Below are 16,947 nucleotides of genomic sequence, written 5' to 3' on the forward strand. Positions count from 1 at the left end.
TATATACTCAGATAAAAGACAAAAAGGGATACTTTAAGTCAACTATTTAACAGAAAAGGCAGAGATGACAACAGCAAAATTAAGTGTCATCTTTGCTCAAGTCTTCATAAGGAAGTTAATTAGGAAAAATATTTATGGCAATTAATTTTTAACAAGGAGTCAGAAGTATAGGCTAGAAAAGAAAAATACTAGTTAAATATTTATACAAGTTCAATGCAGAACATTACAAAATTGATCCAAATTTCCTGGAAGAACTAGCCAAAGTAATTATTGAACCATGAGAAATAACTGCAGAGATCTTTTGTAGAAAGGTGAGATCACAGAAGACTGAAGTCAGGCAAACAGAAGGACCTTAGATCTTTCTGATCAAACACCCAAAGGTTTCACAATACAGCTGAGCTATTAAAGCAGCTGTTTACTTCTGCAATGGTTAGTCCTGTTCCCTCCTCCCATACTGTCAGCCTGGTTCTGGAGCTTGTTTGACCTCTTAGTGAGCCGGTTTTACTGAATCACCTTTCACTTCAGTGCGCCAGATGAACTAGTTGCTCATCAAGGGGCCAAGCACGGAGGATACAATCAACAATTAAGCCTTCCAGCAGCAGCTCGTTGTTAGATCCACTCAGTCACAATATGAAGTCTCATGCTAGTTTTTAGAGGCAGACAGTAAGACATGAGAACAAGTCATCAATCACCAATAACTGCATTACAAGGTTTAGAGCATGACTATTTTTCCTATTCCTTCTCCTAAAGCAGCCTAAATTTGCTGTAATTTGCTGAGTAATTCTATAACACAAAGACTTGAAAACATACTCTTCAGCTGCAGTAACTCCACAAGACAGCAGGAAGTCTGAAATCCCATACAGCAATACCAGGTGTCTTGTCTCTGGGGAAGGCCCAGCCAAAATTTAATCACAGTGTGTATCTAGATCAGAGTCAGCTACTGGAGTTGCCCTGATCTTGAAGCTAATGAAGCAACAATCAGCCAGCAGAGATTTGTTTAGAAAAAAGACTCTGTTTTCCTTTCGATAAGATAACCAAACTACTTAACAGGAAGATGAAACATGTTACAGATCATGATTTCTCTAAGGTTTTTGATACTGTTTTGCCCTACAGCAAACTAATACAGTCTACAGGAAATCACAGAGTAGCTCAAGCACTTGCAAATAGTGCTCTCAAGCCGAAGCTACCAATGCTTCCAGGCAAACCACAATGGGATTTTCAATACATGATCAGTTGAAATCTGTGCTGCCTCATGACAGATACGATACTTTCAGCCACAGCTGGGAAAGCAGGAAAGCTGGTAATACATAAGCGGCACATTCTTGAGTGTGGGAAACACAAGATCATAATGCAACAACAGAAACGGTCTCTACCGGACACCGACATGCTGACTTCGTCAAGTGCATACTTCTACATACAGGATAGAAGTCTAATGACAAACATGAAAGCAAATTTGAGTATCAGTCCTTAGAGAAGCATGGGATTATAGAGAAGCACAGAGCGAGCATGCTGCTTTTTTTTTTTTTAAAAAAAAAAAAAAAAAGAGCTTGCAGAGTAACGCATCCAAAACACATCTGCTCAACTCAACACCAGCAGTGGTCCCATTTTGCACAACAGATTTCAGGAAAACATAGACATAATTAGGCTGAGGTTTCACAGCAGCTTAAGCCAATCTAGTTGTTGGCTGTCACGGTCCCACCCTCTGCCTCGTACTGGCTTCAGTACTCATCTGACCAGTGCTTGCTGGCAGCACTACATCAGCAGAAAATCTACCCCGCTTCAGAAAAAAAAAATTGTTTTCTGCCAGCTTACAGCCTTTGTGAGTCACTTCAAGTGCTGATGGAAGCAAGAAAGGCACGCAGTCGTAACAGCAGCAGTCAGATAGCTTAAGCTGTTACAGAACGGCAGCTTAGTCCTGACAAAAGCAACAAGTACACTGAGGTACAGAAAGCGTGACCCATATGGTGAAGTAGAATGCATCAGTTTGCTCAGGCCAGAAAACAGATAACTAAGATGGAGGCCATGGCTACAATTTGCAAATCGGCACAAGATCTTTCTGAAAATGAAGAATGGTTCACTAGAGATAGGAAAACAGAATCTGCTCTATTTGTAGCAAAGATGACGTCAGGCATTAGGAAAAGCATTTTAACTATAAAGACTGCCTGCTGTAGCACTCCACTACCTACAGGGGGGTACATCCTCTGAGGACTTAAAGAATCTACTTATCATCAGAATAGGCAATAGATTTGACAACTTTGTGGGTTTCCTTACTAAAAAGAATTTTAGTTATTCTTATTATCCAAGTCTAGGGCACTGTGTACAATGCAGGTAAAAATGCCATTTAAGAATGCAGAAAACATATGGTGAGAGGTCTGCTAGCAACAGTTAAAAAAGACGCAGGATAACTTTCCTAATGCACTAAACATCTCAAGTGTCTGATTCACTGTTCTGTCTCACATCAAGTCCTGGAAGAAGAAAATAAACTGTGTCTCTCTGTCCTAAAGGATTATTTAAGTACTTACATACTTTACCCACCAGTAACATTACAGTTGTTCCCCCGAAAAGCAAAGCAGAGATGCACCCATTTCACCTCTCTAACATTTGGTGGAGTTTACTAAATTCAGCTGCTAACAGATTACAGTGTACAGGGAACATGATGAACAGTAGGTAACATGCAATTCACAAAATTAAAGATCCCTCAAGGATGAACTAAATTTATAAAGAGCATGGCTTTACAGATTATAATTACCATGTAAGCAGAACTACAGTCTTATCTAATTACAGCATCTCAATCACACAAGAAGGGAAGTCAAACACAGCTCAGAGTTTTTTCTGATGCAAAGCTAGTAATACTCCAATGCAAACGTCATAGGCCAGGCACAGTCTCCAAGTTCTGAAACAGGGTTAAAGGATGCAAGATTGAATACTTTAAAAAAAGCGCCATTCATTCATGCTTGCACTTCTTCAAAGGAAAAAGGAAGCAAGCAAACTCCTGTATAAAAATTTTTAGAAAATGAAAGATTATGTTCATTGCGAACTGGGTAGTTTTAATTAAATTTGCCAATATTTAGGAAAACCAACCATTCCTGCCCAGGCAGTTTTACTTTTATCAAGTCACGGTAAATTTGGTCAAAACTTTGTGGGAGGCTCAATAAAAGTGACAGAAATGCCTCCCTAGGAACAAAACCCAAACGACTACAGTATCTGGAGGTTCAAATAAAAGCTGTTCAATTGCTGTCAAGAACATGCTAATACGGCTGCTGGGGGCCGAGGGGAGAAGAGTCCCAGGTGGTTTGCTTCCCTTCTTGTAAAATCCACTCTGTTAAGATATCACAAGTTTTCATGCCACCAGAGATTAAAAATAAAGTTAACTGCAAACGCACTCACAGATAAAAGGCAAAGCGAAATTACACAAGGTCTCACCTTCTCCTCCCCCCAGACCCTCTGCTCAGCCTGGTGAGTTAGCTAATCCAGCAAAAACCAACTCATATTTTCGTTACCCGATTAGCAAATTGAACAGGCTCACACGAAGGGATCTGGTGAGCCCCAGAGCAGTACAAGGTGGCATGTGGAAAACAGGGGAAGGAAGTGAGAACTCCCCCATCCTGTTGGCAGCAGTAAGCTATTATACTGTCTCTCATGTAACTTCACCCTCCTTTTAAATGTCTGTTAGCCAATCTGGTTCTCCCAACAGCCATTTATGCCCAGAGATGGGAGGCACTACTTCTTTCAGTATGAGTGCTGAAGTATTGAAGTATTTGCCTGAAACCCTTCCATTACACTCAAAGCTGCTGCAGCAAAGTTTGCCGTTTAGGTGACACATCAGCCTTGATCACTAACTACTCTGATGCACGAATAAAAATTACTTTTGTCCACGAGTAAAATTATATATATTTAAAATAAAAAAACCTACTTAGGGTATCTTTAAGCTACTCACCAGTTAAACGCTGCGCATGCAAACACACACACAGCTGCTTGCAGACTGTTAGCGAGCTCTATGCACAGCACCGGTGTCTTGCCTGGCACCGGTTAGCTAACAAAAAGCGATGGGGCTTGCTGCCCGTCTCCCCGCCGCCTCCTCCCTCCCAGGGGCACCCACTCGCAGCCCCGCGCCCTAACGGGGGTGGCTGTTCCGCCGCAGCCGGCCCCGGCGCCCACTCCCCAACCCCGGGGCAGCAACTGCGGGGGGATGAGCGCCGGCGCCCCCCTTCCCCGCGGCCCGGCGAGAGGGAAGGCGGCGGGAAGGCGTGGTCCCCGCGAGGAAGAGCCGCTCCTCCAAGCCGAGGAGAGCGGGACACCCCGCCGGGGGCCGGCGCGCAGCCCGGCAGAGCCGCTGGGGCAGTGGAAGCGAGGGCAGCCGCGGCCCGGCCCTGAAGGGGCCGAGCGGGGCGTGGGGTGCGGCGGGGAAGGCGGCACCACCAGCCCCGCTGCCCGCGGCGGGAAGGGCTGGAGCGCCCGGGAGCCCCGCAGCAGAGGTGGAGAAGTTGCCGGCGGGGCCGGGGCCGGGGCGGCGGGGAGCTGACAGCTGCGCACTCCCGAAATCCTCCCTCCCGCCTCAGGGGAGCGGGGCAGAGGCCGCCCCCGTCCGCTACCTTGTCGCAGTAGAGCCCCACAAGCTGCTTCATCCGCCAGTGCGGAGCCGAGAAGACGTCCACCTCCTCGGGGAAAGGAGCCATGTTCTCCCCATAGAGCCCCGGCGCTGGCGGCGCTAACGGCGGCGGTAACATCCGCCCCGCGCATGCGCGGCGCGCCGCGGAGAGCGCCCCGGCGCCACGTGACCACGGCCGCCCCGCGAGCGCCGCCGCCCGACCCGCCGCCGCGCGCATGCGCAGTTCGCCCCGCCCCTTCCCGCGGGGAGCGGGCGGCGGCCGCGCAGGGAGCGGGCCTGCGGCGGCCTGCTGGCGGTGGCGGCCCCTCAGCGGCGGTGGGGGGGCTGGCTGGCGCCCGCCTGGCCCTAACGCAGCGCGGCCGCTCCGCGGTTGTGCGCGGCGAGCAGCGCTCAGAGACCAGGGCTGCAGAATGCGGGGGTGGGAGGCTGACCAGAGCTGCGGGTGGGGCGCCTGGTGCAGGCGGGCTCCCGGGCTGCGCCCAGGGCACGGCCGCTGTCCCGCGGTAGCGGGTCTCCATGCCCACCAGGTAACCTGGCACGCGGGGGCCACAGCAGTTTTTATGCCTTTAATTAAATCGGAAGGAATTAAAAATTGCATTGTGCGTTTACACGAAGTAAACAAAACTCCTTCCCCCCAAATAAACTGAGGAGATGACAACGTGCGGGATGAAGACGGTGTCTGCCAATGATCTGGTGTGCGTGAGGGAAGACGTACGATGTATCCCAAACTGGCCTGCAGCGGGGAATCTGCACCCAACTTTTTGCAGTCTTTCTGCCAGATAAGCAGAGTTAAATGCTGCGTTTGTTTGACATCCAAGACAAAAGGAGCAGGAACACCAGCCTTTGATACTCATTTGCCCATGCAATATTTCAAAAAAAGTAGGAACACTTGGCAGAATTGAGATTACACATCAGTTTGACAAAAGGTGTAACTGTCAGCCAACATGGCAAATGTGTAGTAAAACCGTCGACCAGCATGGCAACATGTAGTAAATGTCCCAAAAATGCATTGTCAAACATAAAGTAAATGCAGCACACCTTTCTGACTGAAAACTACTAGTGTACAAAATCTACGTTGCAGATACCAAATAGATTAAAAGCTAGCTAATTGATAGATGTAAGCAATTAATATTTTGAGCAAAGGCACACATGGTTTTAGTCCAGTATTCCTCAGTGTACTAATGCTTGGGAATAAAACGTAAAATTATTGCTGGTAAAAGTAGTAGATAGTGAATTGAGAAGGAGAGATCACATGATGAGGGTTATCTAGATCACACCATGCACAATAATCTTTTTATCTCTTTATCTAAGGAAATGAGGCTTAAGCAATTGCAGTATTGGGTGTTTCCTTTTCCATTCATCCTTTCCACTTCCAAGGACTTTCGAACATGCTGACCTACTTGATCATACTTGCAAATATGTACGAATCTTGGAACGTTAAATTCGTACAATTTTGGCAGAAAAAAGCAGTTATACATGAGAGAAGAAAAGGAAGGCAAAGCACAGGTGTTATGCAGCTGGCCAGCCAGCACATGGTTGCATTTACTGCTTGGCTAGTAAGCACAGCTCTGGCTTTGGACTTGTGCATTTCTGGCACAGAGAATGTGTCATAGCATACAAGGGAGCGGGTGAGACCTTGGGTTACTGCTTGTCGCGAATGAGTGGTTTAGAGGCTGCTCAAAGAATCACTGTCGAAGGTATTAGCAGAAGGTGATTTTAAAAGAAATTTATAGAAGCACGACTTAGCAGAGTTCGATGGCAAGGTTCATTCTATCACTTACTACACGGATGAAGCATACACAGGAAAAGAGCATGGGAAGCTGAAAAGTCCTTGGCTAGTGTAAACACTACTTAGCAACAACTAAAACATCAGTGTGTTATCAACATTATTCTCATACTAAATCCAAAACACAGCACTATACCGGCTACTAGCAAGAAAATTAACTCTATCCCAGCTGAAACCAGGGTATCGTGTTAGAATTGAGTTGGGATGATTTATACAGAGGCCGAGGACGAAAAGGTTAAGGGGGGACCCTTCTGTTGAGTCACGAGGTTCAGAGCAGACCTGGCTAGATCTACCCCTAGTCCCAGACTTGGTCAACGGTGTATGTCTAAGGGACTATATGTGTTTAGCAAGCACTCTAAGGTTCATTCATGATCTTAAGATAGATCATAAGATTTTAGTGGACTATATTTGCTAGCAGGTACTTCCATCCATTCACACACATGCACACGGATGCCAAGATAGATAAATATGCAAAGATATACCTGTTAAAAATCCCCCTCGAATTCAGCAAAATACTCACGTAAAATGTCATGGTGTTTTTCAACGGGCAAAGGGTTGAGCCTTGAAGAGTGTTGCAGCCCAGGTCCCGTGCCAGCCGGCGACGGTCCTCCAAATATTGCAAACTCGAGAATTTGCGAACTCTGACGAGCGTTCATCTCAGAGAGAGATTGTGGGCGCAGCCTGCTGCGGTCAGGAGAGCTCAAAGGATCTCACTTGGGACCGCTGTTTATAGGGTTGCAAGATGATTGACTTTAGTCATCCGTCAAAACTCTCAAGGTTTCAGTAACAATAGTATCATTCCACTTGAACTACGACGCAGATAAGGGTATCAGGGATGACAATTATCCCCGCTCTCGTCCTCCGCTTGGGCCAGGCAGCAGAAGTTTCTGGTACGATCAGAACATTCCCCAACCTCGGCTATGCGAGAGTTCCTGATACGGTAAAGGGACGCTTCACCGCCTGACTTATTACACCAAGGCCAAGGTTTAACGGGAGTTTCTGAGACCGTGGGGCGGCCCAGGAAGGCGGGGGGGGGGGAATGCACCACCACACTGCTGTAGGTAGAATTAGGCATCAAAGACGAAACCCTCAAGTAGCTATGTTAGGTGAAGTTCATTGCTTAGAGGAGCTTGTTAATATGAGCAGTTCCAAGGTCATATTTCCAGGCCTAAAGCATGAAGTCGTACGGAATTGGGGTTATTCTGCCAGCAATTCATGCCTGAGTAATAATAGAGGATTAATGTTCCCACCTGTTACACCTTCCTTCTGCTGGAAGTTACCACTCCCATCTGGTAGAAATAACAAGAGAGAACATGTCTGTTCCTCATCTTCCAGGGCTTCAAAATACAAACATATGCTGAATTTCATGGTCATTTGAGTTAATATTCAGTTTGTGAAATAGAGTATCTCCAGAGCAGATATGCTGCAAATTTTGCTGACTCTGCTTCATGGGCAATAACCTCTTCTAGGAGAGGGGCAGAGAGCGAGGGACAGTGGTCTATATCCAGCATGAATTGCCAGAGCTTGGGAGGCAAGATGGAGAGGCAATTCGTGGCAGTGAAGTACAATAGAAAGAGAAAGTGCCTGATAATGGGATCAAAATACTGAATTTTTCATGGACAAGTTTAAGGGGAGACTTGGTCATTTTCGACAAGAATTTACATGGAGAGAAGATTTCTGAGGGTAGATTCTTCGTTAATGTAGCAGAAAAAGACATCATGAGATCCAATGACTAGAAGCTAAAGGTAGACAAGTTCAGGCCAGAGCTAAGGTTTGACCCTCAAGGCTATCAAACCATTGGAACAATTTCCCGGGCGGTGTGTTAGTTTAGCCATCATGTGAAGTATTTAAATCAAAACTAAGAACATAAATTAAAGTGGCTGTGCTGAGTCAGATCAGAGGCCCTTCTGACTGGCCCGATGATGTGTTTCTAGAAGTGGCCAGTGAGGAAAGGGAGCTTGACAGAGGATGAGATGGGGATCTCAGCAGTTGTTGGGCTTACTTCCATTCCCTCTGGGATGTATGACAAGTCGTCTCTTTTTTGGAGAACACCACTGAGCAGCACCCACATTTTCTTCCCAAAATTGATGCGTCCTAATCTGGTGTGTCGTTGGAGAAAAGCATTCCAAAACTCGGTATCCATCTTTATATCTTTTTAACTTATACTGTATATTTTAAGCAGAAGTTTTAGACTTGATGCAAAAATCAGTGACAATTTCTGCCCTGTTCTATATAGAAGATCACATCAGTTGTGAAGTGGCTTCTGTTAGCCCTGAAATTATTGAACAAAATTTGGTTGCAGCAAAGTTGCTAATAATAAAAAAAAAACATTGAATTCCATGGATTATTGCAGTCTCTAATCCTGAACCCAAAGCAGTGACTTGAAACCGTTTGGTTAACATGCTCATGCCCTATCAGCATGGCCACGTTTCAGAGAGGTTAGGAAGAAAAATAGGGAGAAAAAGCATCAGAGAAGTAACTGAAGTGAAGTACAGCATTTGCTGTGTCTCCACCATATCAAGCACAACATTGCACATCCATTTCTGGGTAAATCTGGCTTTCCTGAAGACTCTGCTGCAGGTAACAAACCAACTGTTTATCTTTCTATCACATTTACAGGAGAAATCTATCATCAGCAATTTACTGGATAATTAGCAAGATTTTGCCTTCAGCAGAATCCATCAGCTAAGTACCAGTGCATCAATGTAAGCATGACACTATATAAATAAGTACAAAAATAATAAAGATGTATATAGTCACTGAGGCATGGAGGCTGTTTAAGAGAAAGAGAAAAAGAACCAGCATGTTCTTCAGAAATGTGAGTCTATAGACAAATTACTCTAAGGCTGAAAAAATAATATTTTTTAAAGAGGGAAAAAAGTAGTGTGGCTGTATCTGCAGCAGTGTATATCACAGAATATTTACACTGAAGGTTAGATTAATTCATGCCATTTGATGATCTAACGAAGTACTTAAGGAAAAGAAGATGGAGGGAGAATATGAGTAAACAGAAGTTCAAGAGATTGCTTCAGTGCACAGGAAGTATGTCTTAATCCTTTTGGTTCTCGTTATGATTGCTTCCTGCCTGCAAGGCGGTTTTGTTCATAAAGACTTTAAAACACATATCATCACACCAAAATGTTGCTGTCAGTATCCAGGGAGAGGTGGAAAAAGAGCTGACTAATGTTACCCCTGTGTGTGGTAAAAGATCACCTGAGAGTTTGGGTGTTTATGAGATCAGCACTTCACCTGCATATTTTTTGATACGTATTTCAGAAAATTTTTTTCAGCCATTAGAGAAATACGTGTAAAAAGTGTAGCCCTTTTAAAACAAAAATAAACTGGTTTAAAACATGTTGCCTGCAAGCCCTTGTGATGTTTTAGGAAGGTGTAGCATGGCAACGAGTATTAAGCAAACCTAAGGCATCATAAATACTGAAGCGGTCAGAGGTTTTTTCTCCTTTTGCTGAAATATATTGTAATTCTTCCCAGTTATCACCAGGTGGCAATATTATGACCTTAAAAGTCTCGTTTTTCTGAAGTGGGGAGCAGTTAGGCATGAGGAAGTGATGTATCCTGTGCTGCAGTCGTCCCAGGAAACAGTTAGATTACAGCCCTCAGCAAGGTTCAGATTTCCGTCTAACTTTGTCTTTTGTGTACAGAGCTATAGCCCGTATTGAAAATATTAAACGTTAAGTCTCCAGGTTTCCATTTAAATTGTATCATTTAACTCTCCTTTTTTTTTCTCCCTTTTTTTTTTAAGAACCTGAGTTGTCAAGAATTCGTGATGAAGAGCGTTTTTTTGTCTCTCTTACTTGTCTCTGTTCTGTTTATGAACAGCTTCTCAGAAGTGCAGGGAAGGAAATGGAAAGGTGAAGCCACAACGCAAAACCTGGAAAGTATTGTCATTGGAAGATGCTATGACTATATTAGAATTGTGAATCCTGCTGTTGGGTAAGTTTTGCTTGTTTCTGGATTAGTTTTTTTATGTTCTGTACAAAATGGTTATTCATCAGAAGCCTGGTGTTTTGCTCCTAGCCGTGAAAGTGATCCTATTGAAGCCAACATGCTTGTAGCTGTCTGGAAACAATTAATGAACTTTGATGGATGTCATATTAATAAAAGTAGTGTAATTAAGGCAAGATTTTTAATCCTTCAACTTTTTATTTCACATTGGTCCCCCTTAGTGCCACCGTGTTCTGTAAGGAGAACACCGCACAGAAACGGTGGGCATGGTATTTCTGAAGTACCAAACCTGACGGTGCTCCTGGGAAGACCAGCTTACTTTGCATGCCTTGTATGTCATGTAAGAAGGAAAGCACCACACTTCATAGCTGTCCTGTGGTACTGAAAGAGACTGATGGCTCATCCACCTGAAAAATCACATAGTAATCAACTGCTGAAGTATGATTACCCATGAGCTTTCATTGTCTCTATTAATTTTACAGGACTGGAGTAAGTCACACACTTTGCTAAAATGACCACTTTTCTTTCTTCCTTACATTGTTTGGGCTTCGGTAAAAAGGAAGAAACTAGGGACAGTCTCCTGGAATTCAGTCCTTTATTCTGCCACTAAAATATTTCCTGGTAGTTTGAAGAGGTATTTGCAGAGGTGTTCCTGCAGCACTGAACCGTGGTCTTAAAAAGTGTTAGATTGTGTTGCGTAATATCAGCAAATATCACCTCCTTCCCCCAACCTCCCATTTTCAGTTGCTGCTGCAAAACAGGAAAATGCAGGACTGAAAATAGATTCATGGCTTTTAACAAAGGCAAAACAACATGTTCTTTCCTAATAACATTCTTAACTTATCAGAAGCATTTTGGTTCAAGTTCCTCGTGAAAGAAAAAATCATCCTAATGCCAATAACACGGTACTAAAATTTCAGCTGAACAATTCAGGTTTGGCAAATTTATAAACACGTCACAGTGGAAGGTGCCAGTAAACTTTAACTATAGATTTCTACACACCTACAATATAACATATAATATAAACTACGGAAGTCAGTCAGTTAACAGTTGTGTAGGTATGTGAAGTCTGGTCTTGCAGTAGGCTCTAGATAGGTAGAGTTCCTGTTGGAGTTAACAGATGTCACTTCATTTATATCTGAAGCAGGACATGACTAATAATACAGAATACACTGAAATGAGCAACACAAAGGATTGTTATTTTGGAAATGTTAACTTTATCGTTAACTGATTTGGGCTTTTAGAAATGTAAATACAATATTCTGGAAAGTATTTCTGTATGTCTCATGTTTATGACAGTTTTGTGGTCTAATTAATTCCTGTGACATTTTCACAATATAATTTTAAAATTGAGAAGTCTGAACACATTCATCAAAGTATTCTTACTCGGAATAGCATGAAGCCAGGCTGGACATTAGGACTGCTTTCCTGAATTAAGGCCCAAAATGGCATTATAAAAAGAAGAGCTGCACAATTAATTTCACATTATGTGTTTTTTTCTTTTTCCCTTAGGTCTATAAGCAAATAGTGTAATCTAAACAAAATGGAAATTTCATATTGCACAGGTGCAAAACAGATATTCTACTTATTTATAACCCTTTCAGTTCATTGTCTGTTTCTTAATTGCCCCCAGGCTAGCTTTTACAGAGGCATAGCCACCTGGATAGGTTTTGCTTCTGAATTTACGTGTAAATAGAATAATTTTTTAAACTAACAGAAAAGAAGCTAGCAAAGCATGTCCTTACACTGCAACATAGTTAAAACATAAAGACGTTTATAGAAACATAAGAAAAACTTTTCTTTACAGTAAAACAGAACATGCAAAATGGCAGTTAAAAGAGGCATTTTACAAAATGTTATGGTCATGTAGAAGTGAGAGATTTGAATGAAAATCATATTTGAAATTTTCTAGTAGCAATATGCTATATAACACAAATGTTCCTGTAGTGCATTTCCCCCATATTTCTTTATTGGTAGTCTATAATGGAAATTTGAAAACATTTTTTTTAAACTGACTGCTATGAAATAAATCTAATATGACTTATTAGTGTCTATTAAGATTGGAAGGAATTGTTCTGAACTACAGTCCTTCCCCACCCTGTAGTTTCAAAAAGTATTTTTGCCAGCTAAGAAATTTTGAGTAACAGAGCAGAATAATCCTTTTGATTTACAAGCTGTTCAAACCTGGATGAGAAGACATGAAGAAAAAAAATGCAGTAAGTGAATTAACCAGAAAATTACTGCTGGATTCAACTGTCAAGAAAGATGTTAAGAGTTCAGTTGATCATAATTTACAAGTACTAGCATGAATAAGTGAGTGTTTACAGTAGACAGCTCTTCAGCAGAACGAGACATAAGTATATACAATTGTCAGAAGCTGAAGTTTAACAGCTTGAAATCAGAAATAGGGTGCAAATCCTTTTATCAAGTAAGGCTATTTAAACATTGGAACTACTGATCAAGAGTCGTATTGCATCACTGAAGATTTTTAGATCAAGATCCCATAGTTACTTATGAGATGTTGGGTTTTTTAATATCGTTGTTGGAAGCATGACCAGAGGTTACTGTAAGAGAATCTGTGGTCTGTTTCCTGCATGGGAGCTGCGTAGCTCCTCACAAGGGGTCCTTTATCTTTAAAGTATCTGTGACATTCAGCATCGCAAAGCAGCTCCTTAAAGAATCTCACGAGGAGAAGCGCCAGCAGAAACCCTGCTGTCTGTGGATGACATTAAATGAGCAAAACACTCTACTGGAAAAGTTTGGTTTACTTAGTGGGACTACTGTTGTTCAAGCTACAGCTTTGCAATTACAGCTGTTCGCATTAGGAATGCTGTATGCACATAAAATACATTATTCTGTTCTTCAGAGTGTTCCCAGCATAGACATTGTCACAGCGTATGTGGGGAAGGTACTGTGGGAAAGGGGTGAAAGTAGCAATTCCCTTTTTAATTACTCCAGGCAGGCTCAGAGCTGTGACAGATGAGATCCTGCAAATCCAGAGCGATAAGACACTTCCATCCCTAGGTGGCCTGGCCTGGCCTTCCGCGGGAGATTATTGTCCCCAACGCAGAGCTGGCAGAAGGGAGCCGTCAAAGTGCACAGCCTAGCATCTTATTTCAGGCCCCCCTACACGAGCAGTTTAAATGTTGAATCTTACCACTATTCTTGTAGCTACTGCGCAGTGAGGGTACGTGTCCCACACGGTCAGCGTACTCATTCCAGCAAGGTGAAGGTGCATAATCCTAGGGCCTGTATACACAGAAGGCGTCTCTTTGTCAAAACCTACCATCGAAACTTTTTAGTAACTCCTCCTGGACTTGAATCTGACATTTTAAGAGTAATTTTACATCCCAGTAGCTTTGCACATTTAGCTACGCTTTAATTGAAATGGTTTTTGAATCTGGAAAATTTCAGAGCAAGCTGTTTTCGTTAGTATTTCTACACTGCTGGATAGCAAGCTCACTGTGTATACTGTACCTTCTAAGATTTTTGTTGAATTACTATGTATTTCTAATTCCACACTGTAAATCGTAATATTTTCATTGCTATTTCTTCCTAATCTGCTGCTGTTGGGAGTCAGGAAGAGACAAGACCTATATGCTCTTCCTGGGTTGCAAGTTTTCTACCACCCTGACTTCAGTTTGCTGTCTTAACCTTGTGGGGTTTTTAATTTGGGGATTTGAAGAAGTTGGGAACAAATTACTTTCTTGCTCTGCTTCGAAAAAACAATTCAGCTTACTTGTTTGTTTCAATGATTACAGTGAAAAGAATTGTTCAGAGATATGGGAGGCGTTTAAAAATGCATTTATTAACAAGGATCCTTGCAGCATTCTACCTAAGGACTATGAATTGTTTATCAACCTGTCATTGCACACAATTCCACCTAACAAGGTAATGATTATTAATGTTACGTTAATAGTCCTGTGACATCCAGCAGATTTTCCATGACACAGTTCAAAATTGACCAAGAGTCCTTCTGTCTGACTCATGATTCATTATTTTTGGCCTGTCTATAGTTTACAAGCTAGGCTCAAGCTTGATGGCATCTTTCAATGTGTTTGGCTGCGCTTATTTTATGCAGCAACTTCTCAGCAACTTCTCTATTTTCGTTCTACAAAGATCCCCCATTTTTCCTGTTGTGCTCTGTTGTAATCCCTGAACTTCCACTTCTACTTTTCCTCAGGTTAGGTGCTCTCCCTGCAAAGATTGTGCCTGCTATCGCCTTTTACTTCCACTCCTCAGGGCAATGACATGTTAAACATTGACATGTTAAACAAGCATAAGCAGAAATGAGATAGGACGTTATTATATGCTAGGAAACGGTAAGTGTTCGATGTGCTGGCAATTGCAGAGAACTGTGAAAGTGCAAAACCCACGCTCTTCGTGCCATCGTATCCCATCAGAATGTGTGCTTTGGCCTTCTCTAAAAGGTTGTGCTTTAAAGCAGTTTTTCTTCTAGCACAATTATTCCTTATCTCTAAATGATACAAGCTAAACCAACAAATACGCCTGTCAACGTAGCTTAATTCATGAAAGAGTTTTGCGAACACAGTAATAACAGCTAGACACATGATTTTTTCACGCTATAGGCCAACATAGCAGTATGAGAGATTTCTGGTAAGATATATCTCACTTAGAAATATCTGTCTTCCCTTTTTTCTCCCTTTTCCTAAATCTGTCTGCTAAGGAAGGCAAAGCGAGGCCTAACTATATTTAATATAGGTCTATATCCATTCCCAGCGTATGGTATGAATATCCCTCAAGCCTCTAGTGATGATAATTTACACCACTGTAAAAACAAACTTTGTTCCTCTAAAGAGATAGCTAACGTTTCTGGTTATTAGCTTGATTTTCAAAGAAATACCAAAACATGTTCTAAACTGTTTTTAACACCCTATAATCTCGTTGTGTCCAAACCCAAGTAATGGTTCATTTCTTCCTCTTTTTTTTTCGTGTTTTTTTTGTATAGTCTCTCTTCTGGGAAAATAATCAGCTGCTAGTCAATAGCTTTGCTGACAGAGGCCGTCGCTACATGTCTCTGGGTGATACTCTGTTTGGCTTCTTTGGAGATTTTCTAAACTGGTGTGGGCAGGCAGACAGTGCTGGTAAGACAATGAGTGCTATATTAAACATCTGTCTGTAAAACTATAATGGAGACTGTCTGCTGTGTTCTGGAGGAGCTAATTTTGCTCTTACCCCAAGAAAGATCACATATAGCTTCCCTGTCTCATTCTCCCCTGTTTTGTGTGAATATTTAGCATTACGGTCAGGGGAGCACACAGTGAAATCTAAACAGTGCTGCACAGGAGCTAAACCTCCTTCTCAGTCCTCTGATCATGGAGCTTTCTGCATCCCAGCTATAGAGTTAGAGTCGTTTCAGACAAATTATTGAGTCCACAGAATGTCACTGTTTGTGTAGACTGCAAAGGATGGAAAATGATAGAAAAAAATACAACTGTCAGTTTTCAGTGTTATGTCAGACCATCTTGTATGTTCAGTGAGTAGTGCAGGAATGTATGTAATTGCTTTCTAAAGTCACTTTTTACGGTCATTATCATCTCTCTAATAGCACAAATCACATGCCTTCCTCCAGGACTGGACTATGAATCCTGCCCTACCACGGAGGAATGTGAAAACAACGCGGTGGAATCTTTCTGGAGGATGGCCTCAATCACTGTAAATAGTGCATTAGTGCTGGCTTCGTACATTAATGAGTGTCCTGGGTGGTTCAGGAAAACCACCGGATCAAAACAGATTTAAGTCTGCAACTGTGCTACATTATTTCCTATGATACAAATATGCTTATTTAGACTGGGTACAGTGTTTTAGCAAGGGGAACCTAACTTTTACCTTAACTAGATAATGTGTTAAAATTCTGTGTTAGCTTTGTTAATATTTATAAGCATATACTAAGTAGAATAAGCACACTAGTTGTCTATTGAATACAGGTCCTAAGTGATGTTTGACAGTCTTTATTCACAGATCAAACCCAACACAGAGTACAAAACACTTTCTTCCTATGCTGAAGAAACTATAGGTTTGAGAAAATAGTTTGAGAAGATGCATTGAATTCTTGTCTCTCTACTGCAGTGGGTGCTAGCTTGATACTATTTTCACAATTCTGATACTCTTCTTGGTAAAATTCTTTCCTTGGTCATTGCTGCTCGCAATACAATACCAAGTCATATGACAAATCTGTAAAATGAGTTCTGAAGAAAAATTGTTATGTATTGCAGTATGCGCAGCACAGTTCTGGGGTGATACATGTCTTGTTGAATGGTTCTGCGGTCGGAGGAGCTTATCCAGACCCAGGGTAAGAAAACTGACTTATTTATGTGTACAAGGTCTGATGCCTGCAAAAAAAGGGTCAACCAGTTGTTTGGGTCTTCTGCTGCACAAAGCATGGGAAGCGTAGCTGAAAGAGCCTGTTGCATCAAAGTCTGCTGAGTTGTGGGGACAACTGTTAATTGTCCCCAGCTGTAGGAATTAACATGAAATGGATGAAAACAATCCTTTTGACTTCTGCATTTTACAAACTGCTGTTGGCAAGCAGGATAAATGCTCTTTGAAAGCAGCTTTCAAGTCA

At 42.3% G+C, this 16,947-nt stretch overlaps 2 protein-coding genes across 10 annotated transcripts in view; one reads left to right on the forward strand and one right to left on the reverse strand.

The window, feature by feature from the left end:
* Positions 1-4,750, reverse strand: part of FBXL5 (F-box and leucine rich repeat protein 5) — a 36,985-nt gene extending 32,235 nt beyond the window's left edge. For 6 of the 7 annotated variants that reach the window (XR_012673464.1, XR_012673465.1, XM_075148801.1 and 3 more), the window contains exon 1: positions 4,593-4,750. Coding sequence is in view for 4 of the 7 variants with exons in the window: in XM_075148801.1 (XP_075004902.1) it covers positions 4,593-4,727 (135 nt within the window). In the remaining 3 variants the exon portion in view is untranslated. Of the gene's footprint in view, positions 1-3,937; positions 4,178-4,592 lie in introns of those variants that run through there. The other variant, XM_075148802.1, reaches the window with a different exon arrangement.
* A 5,088-nt stretch (positions 4,751-9,838) lies between these two features.
* BST1 (bone marrow stromal cell antigen 1) overlaps positions 9,839-16,947 on the forward strand; it is a 30,662-nt gene continuing 23,553 nt past the window's right edge. For 2 of the 3 annotated variants that reach the window (XM_075148806.1, XM_075148804.1), the window contains exons 1-6: positions 9,839-10,020; positions 10,236-10,349; positions 14,123-14,252; positions 15,331-15,466; positions 15,955-16,037; positions 16,598-16,674. In XM_075148806.1, coding sequence (XP_075004907.1) covers positions 9,965-10,020; positions 10,236-10,349; positions 14,123-14,252; positions 15,331-15,466; positions 15,955-16,037; positions 16,598-16,674 — 596 coding nt within the window. In that variant the 5' untranslated portion in view covers positions 9,839-9,964. Of the gene's footprint in view, positions 10,350-14,122; positions 14,253-15,330; positions 15,467-15,954; positions 16,038-16,597; positions 16,675-16,947 lie in introns of all 3 variants that reach the window. The other variant, XM_075148805.1, reaches the window with a different exon arrangement.

This window comes from Calonectris borealis, chromosome 4, assembly GCF_964195595.1.
Source record: "Calonectris borealis chromosome 4, bCalBor7.hap1.2, whole genome shotgun sequence".
Lineage (NCBI taxonomy): Eukaryota > Metazoa > Chordata > Aves > Procellariiformes > Procellariidae > Calonectris > Calonectris borealis.